This window comes from Triticum urartu, chromosome 5A (assembly GCF_056163025.1).
Source record: "Triticum urartu cultivar PI428250 chromosome 5A, HENAU_Tu73, whole genome shotgun sequence".
In the NCBI taxonomy this organism is placed as follows: Eukaryota; Viridiplantae; Streptophyta; class Magnoliopsida; order Poales; family Poaceae; genus Triticum; species Triticum urartu.
The window spans coordinates 562,306,789-562,318,480 of NC_141877.1; the positions used below are offsets into that span (position 1 = coordinate 562,306,789).

An 11,692-nucleotide genomic window follows, 5' to 3' on the forward strand; every position below is an offset into this window, starting at 1 on the left:
AACCGGAGCCTCTGTTATAAGCGGGGTATCTGTTCTTTCTTATATCATATGTGTGCTTTTACAAGTTAACGGTCAAAGCAGAGTCTTTGTTAAACCGGATTTAGCAACTGCATAAAGATAAAGAAAATCACTAGGGGGCTTGGTCATGTTTGAACCACAGCTACACCTCTTGATAGGCTTTTCAGCCACACAAGGACAAATTTGTGGAGCCAAAGAGAGTATTGTGCACTATACAAACTCAAACATAGGCACACGCTGAGCATCGCTCACAAAGTTACTTGGGGGCTCTTTTTTGCAAAGCAACAAAGAGTTTGAAAGGACCCTCGTAATTGGCTATCAAGACACGGCTTGGAAGGCTGGTGTATTCACCTAAAACCCCGGGTTAACCTGCCTTCATCAAGTAAGCCACTCCTATCCCGGTAATCCTGGTATGACCCATCGAACGTTTGACAAGTCAATATTTTACAGACCCTGAACTTGTCATAGTTAAAACGGTGATTGGTTAATTGGAGGCCCATCTTAAAAGGCTTTGTTAAATGGTTTAACTCAGAGGCCTGGCAGCCCATGAAAAGCCTCGATTTTGAGCCTAGCAGCTCGTAAAAAGCCTCGCATATTTTCCTATTTGAATTTTTAGTTGACAATCATAAGTATTTTTTGATAAATCGGCATCTTTGATCCGGCTTGCTTTCCAACCACCAGGTGTTGGCTCATGATCAGTTATAAACCGGTGGTCACTGACCCGGTATGGTTTGACTAGATCACCAGTATTATGAAGAAAATCCGGTAGGTATACCGGTACGGTTTAATAGATAGACCGGAATTATGAAGATGATATTATCAAACGTATCGGGTTGGTGTTAAACACCTTTGCTGTATACACATTTGCTCACTCAAGGAGGTATGTTCTGTGCATTATTTTTTGTACAAACACTTGATTATTCAGCTCAAGTACTATATACTTGGATATTATGACATGTTTAGCGGTAAACCGCTAGACACTTTTAAGTTTTTTGTACCCAGGAAGGCAAGTCATCATAGACTATGCATAAAATATATCCCGAGGGGCGGCATGTCACAAAGGGCTATGAAGCATGCTCGATGGCATGGCAGATAAACAAAGTTTCAGCTATCCTATTACATGAAGCTTTAAAGCGGCTCAACAGTGCCATTGTTTTTCACAGTAGCCATATAAACCGGCAACCGGATCAGGACTCTTCCTCACGACGGTTTGACGGTTGCGGATCAGTTGGTGCACACACTTCTTCATCCCTCCCCAGCCGCTGGAAATCAGCCGTTGACCAATCGATTCCGGTTAAAGCTCGGAATACTGCTTCTGCATGGATAAGATCAGAAGGGTTAATATCAGGGGCATAAGTGTGCTTACGAATCGGAGGCACAAGTTCTTCGACTTCATGGATCTCGGCCGGCTGTCTTTTCCCTTCTACATCATAAAACGGTTGAAAATGGGACAAATCGGTGTCTTCAGCTAATTTGCTGGCCGCTGGCCGCATCTGTTTGGTCAACCGCTGAAGATCATCATTGTCAAAGTTTGAACCGTCTTCTTTAACGCCTGGATACCCTTTAATGATACCCTCCACTTCAAGATCTGGAATCCAGGCCTTGGCTCGAATAAGGGCAGTTAATGCTCCGGCTCTTGCAGCGGCTCTTTTCAACTCGGCAATACGCGCCGGTAACATGCCCAACTTCTCAAGGGTTTCCTTAATCAACATTGGTGCCGGTTTGTTATAGGCTGTTGTACTAATGGCTCGCTGAGATCTAGAGTATAGCTGCTCAACCAATGTGTATGCCGCTTTGAGCTTCATCCGCATATCTGCACCAAGATGAGTGATCCGAGTTCCTGCCAAAGATTTTTTCAACATCTTGGTCGGGTTTAAGATTCATTGATTGATGCAACATACATAAGCAGATACTTACCAAAGATAGCAGAGGTCATAGCGTTGATTTGGCACTTCAAACCGGCTAGTTCTTCAGCCATCGGTTTCAGGGCTTCCTCGGCATCTACGGCTCTTTTGGTCAAACCGGCTTTTTCGGTTTCCCATGCAGCACGCTCTTGATTGAAGGATTCTTTCAATTTTTCCATTCCGGCCAGGGCCTGGGTCAGCTCCTCTTTGGCTTTGGCAGCTTCGGCTTGTTGCGACTTCACATTTTCTTGCAAGTTATAGTTTTTGGCATCTTTGCTTCTCAGTTCAGCCTGCTACATTGAAGGTATCTTCAACAAAACAACATATATATGCACTAAGTATAAAGCGTATAACAAGTTATCCACTTCATACTTGGGGGCTAATGCTTATTTGCTCTCAAATACTACCTTCTATGCAAGTCTCCAGAACAATGCAAGCATTATCCTTGACACTTGGGGGCTAACGTACGTTTGTTCTAAACTGACAATATGGATTAAAAACCGGATTAACTTTCCAAGTTAAACCGGCCTTTGGGGGCTATGCTACAGAATGTTATCTCATTTTTCAAACATGAGTTTTATCCATGATTGAAGACACGCCTTGACAAGGATTAATGATGGGATGCTTAAAGTGTTACAAAGACCCGGTTTATGATTGATAATCATAAAACGGCTCTTGGGGGCTACTTGGAATAGTATTTCAGCTATAAATCAATGTGCATGGGAGAAGAATTTACCTCATATCGTTCTTTCATCAAATTCACCAAACCGGCTTCATAATCCCGGTTTGAGTGCAGATGGTTCAAGAAGCCAGAATGAAGCTCATCAGCGTTAAGATGAGCATAGTTGGATAAGTCGCTGCTCCATTTACCTTTATCCCTGGCAATTTGCTCTTCTTTGGCGCTATGCTGAGCCAAAATGACGGGATGACCAGGAGAACTGTGGCCTGCTCCAGTAATAATAACATCATCGCCTTGGCCTTCAGGATATTGGGCGGATGATGATGGAATTCCAGTATCTTTCATTGGATTAGCCCGGTTTGGTTCTGCCGGTTCAGCATCAGGGGCGGTAGGCTCAGCATCTGTGGGTTCGTCAGTATGTTGGCCGTCAAGGGGCGCATCATCAAAAATTGTTTCAGGATGGAGTCCTTCCGGTTCACCTGTTTGCTCCAGTTCAACTCTCGGTTCTTCTTCTTCAGCAACAGGGTCTTCTGGCGGATTGGTGACCCGAGCTTTCTTGCTGGGTCTGGCTTTGGCCCTGCAAACAGAATAAAAAGGGTTAACATCTTGTTCAAAAGATGTATGGTGCATTGAAAGGAAAGGTTTTTCGTAACTCACCCAGCCACAGTTTTCAAAGGGGGAGTTGAGTTGTTGTCGATTCACCAGAAGAAGAAGGAGGGGTCACCTGATAATTTGAATCGGACGGATTAAGAGGCTGTCTGAACTAACCTGCCTTGGGGTAAGGATGGTCAGAAGTAGGAGAGACCTCAGACCGATGCTTCCGAACTGGAGTATCAGGTAAACCGGTAGAGGTGACCTGTTGGCCACTGTGCCGAGTTGTCCGGCAAGTCTCATGCTGTTGAGTCTTCAAAATAAATGCTGGATCCAAGTGAGCAAGAGGATGAGAAAAGCTTACTTTCCGGATTGTTTGGCGAGTTTTTTGTGTTGGCATAGAGTCTGAACCGGAGGAAAGGGTAATTACCTCTACATCCTCAGCCTGACTAGCTTCGGCCTCCTGAGGAAGATCATTGTTAACAAGATGCATAAAAAGAGAGCCAAGTGAATCAAGTTCTACCTTAGCTTCTGGGTCATCAGTATCATCATCAAGCTCCATATTAATCCGGTCAGCCGTTTTCCGCTTTGACGTCCATTTTACGGCTTTGGTCTTCGGGCGGGTTGGCTTGGCCACTTTGTCTCCAGTTGGCTTTGGAGCTTTCTCTATGGATTTCCGTTTCTAGAAGGGGTCATCACCCTATACATATAAAGAAGAAGGGTTACAGCTTGTATAAGTCAAAGATATTAGAGATGAAGAGGAAGTGTAATGCTTATAGCGGGCGGTTTGTTCTTGGTGTAGAAGGGACTCAGGCCGGTTTGACTACAAACCAGTTCCGATTCATTCAGAATCTTCTTTACACCTTCAGTAACTTCTTCCTCGGATAATTGGATGTTGAAGTGGCGTTGAGGATCGTTAACCTCACCGGTATATTCGCACATTAAACCGGGACACCAGCTTGGCGGCAAGATACTCCAGGATATCCAACAGCGTACAAAATCTACACCTGTTAAACCATTTGCCATAAAGGTCCGCAGTTTGGCGATTTGAGGAGCATATTTTGCCCTTTCTGAGGAGCTCAGGCGTTGTGGCATTGGGTGAGTATTGGATAATCTATGATCTCGGAAGCCGGGGAGGGGATTCTCATCTTCAGGCGAAGTGTCTCTGCAATAGAACCATGTTTGGTTCCATTCCTTTGGGTGGCTATGGTGTTTGGCATGAGGAAATTCCACTTCTTTCCGCTTTTGAATCGAAACACCACCAAGCTCTGTATTTGGGCCATTCACAAACTCTGTGCGCCGGTTTAAGTGAAAGAAATCCCGGAACAATTCGGCAGTTGGTTCTTCCTCTAAATAGGCTTCACAGAAGACTTGGAAATTGCATAAGTTGGAGACAGAATTGGGACCAATATCTTATGGATGCAGTTGGAAGCTGGCAAGCACATCTCGATAAAATTTCGACCCTGGCGGTTTGAAACCACGGCTTATATGGTCAACAAAGATTACCACTTCACCTTGTCTTGGGGTTGGAGGATTCTCAGTTCCTGGGGCCTGCCATTTGATCTCAGTTTTCTTAGGCAGAGAGCCGATGCTAACCATCTCATCCAGTTGAGCTTCAGTAACCCGGGAACGAGCCCAGTTGCAGGCAGTGAATTGTTTGGCCATTGCAAAGCGAACAAACTGAAAATAGAAGGCCGGTTTATAAATTATGCATGATCATACACAAGAGACAAAGGAGTAAGAAACGTACTGATATAATAAATGGTACAACCCGGAGACTAGTAATGCTAGCGCGGGATTGATCAGACACTGTTAAACCGGAGTATATTTGTGAAGGTAATATGCTCTTCCGGTTTATCAGAGGGCTAATGGCATAGACTATTTATCCAATGTCAAATCGCTTATATTGGCGTGAGGAGAAACAGATCTCACAGTGATGTATAATACTTTCGGATCTAGAGATAAGACAGAAAAGCAAAAATAATTGGATCTTGAAGGGGTACAGAACTGAAGCAATTTTTGACAGACAGATCAGTTGTTTGCGCATAAAGATTTGTGGTGATCATGGTAGGTAAGCTACGGTAAGAGATGTATCAAGCATGAAGTGTCCATCTATTAAAGGAAGAACATGGAAGAACAGCACTGATGAAACTTCGGAAGAACCGCGAGGAATATCGAAACCCTAGAACAGATCTATGGTGAAAAAAGCAGAGCTTACCGGAGCTAGTGAAGAAGCAGAAGGGCGCCACAGTTCTCTGGTGCGTTCAGGGTGATGCAGCGGCCGAGGTCGGAGCAGAGACGACGGTCGACGGTGGCGGCGGAGTTCCAGAGGTTGAGCGGCGCGAGGAAGACGATGCGAAGAAGCACGGGGGGAACGGTGAAAATGACCCCTCGGTCCTATTTATAAGGCGAAGTGAAAAATGGCGAGTGCGGGAATCGAGGAGTCCAAAAAATGGATAAGTTAATAAAGGTGTCGCCTCGATAGCTGGATATATATTAAATGAAGGAAATCTCTGATATCAACGGATGGATGATGTCAGGACGGTTTATCATAATTTTGAAGTATGACGTCATGGCGGTTTACAAGATCAAAAACGAAGACAAGAGAGAAGATTTTTTCTAAAGTGTGGAAGATTGACATGAACAAGTTCAAAACAATCTGGGGCCTAATGTTGGGGATATTACTACTGGAGGTAAACCGGCCTTGGGTAGCCGGGTTGACTCTTTGAAGATTAGAAGCCCATGAAGATGTAAAGATGCTAGTGCTTTACGGAGGGCCCAGAGGCGAGTACAATATGTAAATGTAAACCGGCCCAGTCATGTAACTTGTATAGTAAGATAGAAAGAGGGAGACCGAACCGGATACGTTTATAAACCTGCTTTGGGATTCTGCAGCCCGGCGGGCGTCAACCTATGTATATAAAGGGACGACCCGGCCGCGGTTTAGAGACAGACAACAACAACTCGAAAGCCAGACAAAGAGGATTCGCTCCCTGGCCTTCGAAACCCTAGCAATACCAATCACAACTAGACGTAGGCTTTTACCTTCATCAAATGGGCCGAACTAGTATAAACTCCCGTGTCCCCTTGTCCGGTTTAACCCCTTTAAGCTAACCCGTCGCGATGGTTCCACAACTAAGTCCTTTCACGAGGACATCTGTCGTGACCTCTCCAAATCCACTTTCATCAGTATAATCATCATAAATAGGAGGCATGCTTTCATCATAATAAATTTGCTCATCAAAACTTGGGGGACAAAAAATATCATCTTCATCAAACATAGGTTCCCCAAGCTTGTGGCTTTGCATATCATTAGCATCATGGATATTCAAGGAATTCATACTAACAACATTGCAATCATGCTCATCATTCAAATATTTAGTGCCAAACATTTTATAGATTTCTTCTTCTAGCACTTGAGCACAATTATCCTTTCCATCATATTCACAAAAGATATTAAAAAGGTGAAGCGTATGAGACAAACTCAATTCCATTTTTTATAGTTTTCTTTTATAAACTAAACTAGTGATAAAACAAGAAACTAAAAGACTCGGTTGCAAGATCTAAAGATATACCTTCAAGCGCTAACCTCCCCGGCAATGGCGCCAGAAAAGAGCTTGATGTCTACTACACAACGTTCTTCTTGTAGACATTGTTGGGCCTCCAAGTGCAGAGGTTTGTAGGATAGTGGCAAATTTCCCTCAAACGGATGACCTAAGGTTTATCAATCCGTAGGAGGCGTAGGATGAAGATGGTCTCTCTCAAGCAACCCTGCAACCAAATAACAAAGAGTCTCTTGTGTCCCCAACACACCCAATACAATGGTAAATTGTATAGGTGCACTAGTTCGGCAAAGAGATGGTGATAAAAGTGGTATATGGGTGGTAGATAATAGTTTTTGTAATCTGAAAATATAAAAACAGCAAGGTAACTAATGATAAAAGTGAGCGTAAACGGTATTGCAATGCGTTGAAACAAGGCCTAGGGTTCATGCTTTCTCTAGTGCAAGTTCCCTCAACAATAATAGCATAATTGGATCACATAACTATCTCTCAGCATGCAACAAAGAGTCACTCCAAAGTCACTAATAGCGGAGAACGAACGAAGAGATTATGGTAGGGTACGAAACCACCTCAAAGTTATTCTTTCCAATCAATCCGTTGGGCTATTCCTATAAGTGTCACAGATAGCCCTAGAGTTCGTACTAGAATAACACCTTAAGACACAAAACAATCAAAACCCTAATGTCACCTAGATACTCCAATGTCACCTCAAGTATCCGTGGGTATGATTATACGATATGCATCACACAATCTCAGATTCATCTATTCAACCAACACATAGAACCTCAAAGAGTGCCCCAAAGTTTCTACCGGAGAATCACGATGAAAACGTGTGCCAACCCCCATGCATAGGTTCATGGGCGGAACCCGCAAGTTGATCACCAAAACATACATCAAGTGAATCACGTGGTATCCCATTGTCACCATAGATACGTACGGCAAGACATACATCAAGTGTTCTCAAATCTTTAAAGACTCAATCCGATAAGATAACTTCAAAGGGAAAACTCAATCCATTACAAGAGAGTAGAGGGGGCAGAAAACATCATAGGATCCAACTATAATAGCAAAGCTCGCGATACATCAAGATCGTATCACCTCAAGAACATGAGAGAGAGAGAGAGATCAAACGCATAGCTACTAGTACATACCCTCGGCCCCGAGGGAGAACTACTCCCTCCTCATCATGGAGAGCACCGGGATGATGAAGATGGCCACAGGAGAGGGATTGCCCCCTCCGGCAGGGTGCCGGAACGGGTCTAGATTGGCTTTCGGTGGCTACGGAGGCTTCTGGCGGCGGAACTCCCGATCTATTGTGCTCTTGGATGTTTTTAGGGTATATGGAGATATATAGGTGGAAGAAGTACATTAGGGGGGCACGAGGGGCCCACGAGGGTGGAGGGTGCGCCCAGGGGGGTGGGCGCGCCCCCCTACCTCGTGGCCTCCTCGAAGCTTCCCTTACATGCACTTCAAGTCTTCTGGGCTTCTTTCCTTCCAAAAATGGGTTCCGTGAAGTTTCGGGTCAATTGGACTCCGTTTGGTTTTCCTTTTCTTCGAAACCCTAAAACAAGGTAAAAACAGAAACTAGCACTCGGCTCTGGGTTAATATGTTAGTCCCAAAAATGATATAAAAGTGTATAATAAAGCCCATAAACATCCAAAACAGTAGATAATATAGCATGGAGCAATCAAAAATTATAGATACGTTGGACATGTATCAACCACCACCGCGAGCGCCAGATCACCCTCCATCCGTCGAAGCTCATCCGAAGATTCCAGGAAACAACACTCAACCATCTCCACGGGCATCGCCGGGGCGGGGCACAGCGGCGCTGCCGCCGACCATGCGAACGGAACCGAGAAATCCGGGCGCTCCACGCTGGCCACAGACTCAGATCGCCCAAAAGGACTCCACGGGCTCAACACCCTGACCGTGCCGGGCAGAGGGGGGTCGGGCGACGGGGGTGGGAGCGACGAACCGGAGCGCGTGGGAGGAGCATGGTGCCGGGAGGGGGCCGGTGGCACAAGGGGTGGGAAGTGCGTCGCTTGGGCCCCAGGCAGGGGGGAGCACCCCGGCGTAGGGCATGCGGCGGGCGAGCGCGGCCCTCCGGAGGCGAGTCACTCCACTGTCGTGTGCATCCACGGGCGGTGTGCCCCGCACCACCACAACGGACACACAGAGTCTCATTCCGGCAGTCGCGCAAGATGTGCTTGTCGTCCCCGCAGTTGTAGCAGCACCCACGAAGGCAGGCCGGGATGCGGGTCCTCGGGGGGGTGCGAGGTGGGGAGGGTTGGGGGGAACGGTGGCGCGCGCCAGGAGGCGGGGGGGCATAGGGCTGCGCGGGCGGCGAGAGACCCGCGTCTGCCAAGACGACGGGCCCGGCTCCGACGGGCCAGGCGGGGCGGGGCAATCGTCCAGAGCAGGGCGGACGATGGGGCTGGAGGCCGTGCCAAGCACATCGGGCACCAACACCATGGAGCGAAGAGGAGGGCGGGGGGGCGACCCCGAGGAGGAGGAGGACCCTAACAGTGAGAACTGCGAAGCCATGGGAGTGGCGGAGAGGGTGGACGCCGGTACCGGAGCGGTGACCGGTGGGGGGGTGGCCGCCGGGGCCGGGGTGGCGTCCGGCGCTCAGGGAAGGGGAAGGTTTGTCCTCCGTCATAATGGTTAAAAGGAAGAAGAAAGGAAGAAAAATGCTAAAGCCAAATCTATGTAGTTTTTTTCTTCCCATTTCCTTTTTGACTTCTCCTTTGTATTGAAATCTGTAAAACATGGGAAAAGGTTTTTGGTAATATGTATGCACCTCCTATGGACATGCATTTAGTTAGGAACTAGCATTTGGGGACCCTGAGAACTGTTCTAGATTTCCAATGAAACAGGGTTGATCTTAAAGTGAAGCAACAACAGATATCATGCAGCATGTGTTCAAGTTTCTAATTAAGTGGATAAACCAAGACTGTTCAGCCAACCAACAAAGGCAACCATCTATTAAAGCAAACACAAACCAACCACTATGTAAACTCTAAGCTAGCCCAAGCTCCTTAACAAAAGCCCCAAAAAGAATCCATATACTGCCAAAAGAAAATGTTCAGGTGTTTCGAAAAACATTCGTCTCATGTTGAAAAATTCTTCGCGACTTTTAAAAAGATGTACACACTTTTTAAAAAAAATAGTGAATTGAATTCTTTTCACAAATTCTAGAAAATCCTAAAATTTTAAACATTCTCATATATTTTAATATTCTATAGATTTGTAAAAAAATCATGAGTGCATATAGAAACAGTTAATGTTTTTTCAAATGCCAAATAAATTTTCAGAAATAAAAAATACGAAAAATTAAGTAAAAAACAAATGAATAGAAAACAGTGACGAAAATTTGAAGAAACAAAGCATATAAGAAAATACCAGCAGACGAGAACAGCAAAATCATTGGGAGAATATTTGGAGAAAGAAAAACACGGCATGGATTGCCCCATGCAGTACATCGGTCGAGCCATGTAGCCATGTAGGTCGAGCTCGTCTACACCAGTGTTTTTGCCGCAACGACTACATCTCGCATTCAGCGAGTTGGTAGAAACCCCCGCTGTAGCGTCGACCGTATTTGGGTCGGCCCATCCGCATGTACATTAAATGAAAAGGTAATTGGAAATGCGGAGAATGCGGGATCGATCTCTGGTCTATAGCGAGATCGCTGGCGCAGCTAACGACTTCGCCCGCTTCCAGTTACTGGTTACTAGTAGGATCGCGATCTCCTAGAGGCGACCCTAGCCGGTCTTCTCCGTTTTCTTTTGTTTCATTTGTTTTTTCTACTCTGGTTTTTTCATTCCTTTTTTTTCTTCTCAGATTTGTTTCATTCTTTTTTCGTTTTCTTTGGCTTCATTTCTTTTTTCTTCCCTGGTATTTCATTTATTCTCCAATTGGTTTGCATCAACATACTGTCGTAAAGAGATACCATTTACAGTGCGCAGTATGGACACTCCCATCTGGCGCTGCATCAAATCTTCTATTCAGTTTGTCATACAGTCCATAAGGTGTGAGCTTGGAGATGGCACCACTATATCATTCTAGTATGATTTTTGGATAGAGAATGGCAGGCTATCCCACTCCTTTCCAACCCTATTCACCTTTGCCAAATGCAAGTCTTGCACAGTCGTCTCACAATATGTTTCTGGACACTGGATGATACAACTTCACCCCAATTTATCTTACACAGCGCTGCGGGAGCTCCAGATACTAACTCAGTTACTAAGTTGCACCTCACCAACAACTGCTAGAGCAGACATCGGAGGCCGCTAGTGTTTGATAGCAAGATTTCTACGGCTTTTTTTTTACAAGATGCTTACGTTCAGGGGCAGGGACTGCCCGCTGGCTCGTTACATTTGGGACCGAATCATACCCAAACGACACCGCATCTTCTTATGACTGGCCCTCAAGGACAGGCACAACACCCGGGATAACATGATAAGGAAGCACTGGACGAGGCTTGTAACGCACAACGGATGTGATTTATGTCCAGCAGTCGAGACTATGCATCATATACTGCTTAGATGCAAACTTGCACAAACTGTTTGGGCCAAAGCCAGCCTCCTGGATTTGGCAGTCTCATGTGAGTCTACAGCAGATTTCTTGGCCTCTGGCATAGCAAAGGAGGCACATGGCGCGGTCTGACATATCTTCTTTGCAGCTGCTGCTGTTGCGCTTTGGCATGCTCGGAACGAGCAAGTTTTCCACAACAAGTGTTGGATAGCTGGGAGGGTTCTTATTGAGGTGGCCGACCTGATCAAGCTATGGACACTGCGAGCACCCGAGGGAAATGTCAGGGAAAGTTTATCTTCTTGGGCTGATGTAATGGTGCGAGAATAGCTGCAAAGTTTTCCCTACATCCTGCTTTACTTCTTTCCTTCCTTCCTCCCTTTCCTTGTTCTATTTCTCAGGC

General features: G+C 45.8%; 1 protein-coding gene across 1 annotated transcript; it reads right to left on the reverse strand.

Annotated features, from left to right (window-relative positions):
- Positions 1–1,205: 1,205 nt before the first annotated feature.
- On the reverse strand, positions 1,206–2,101 carry LOC147972887 (uncharacterized). Its single transcript, XM_087523828.1, has 2 exons — positions 1,936–2,101; positions 1,206–1,858 (listed from the first exon to the last, which is right to left on the reverse strand). The coding sequence occupies exons 1-2, from the start codon at positions 2,099–2,101 to the stop codon at positions 1,206–1,208; spliced, it is 819 nt and encodes a 272-aa protein (XP_087379954.1).
- Between the last annotated feature and the right edge of the window lie 9,591 nt (positions 2,102–11,692).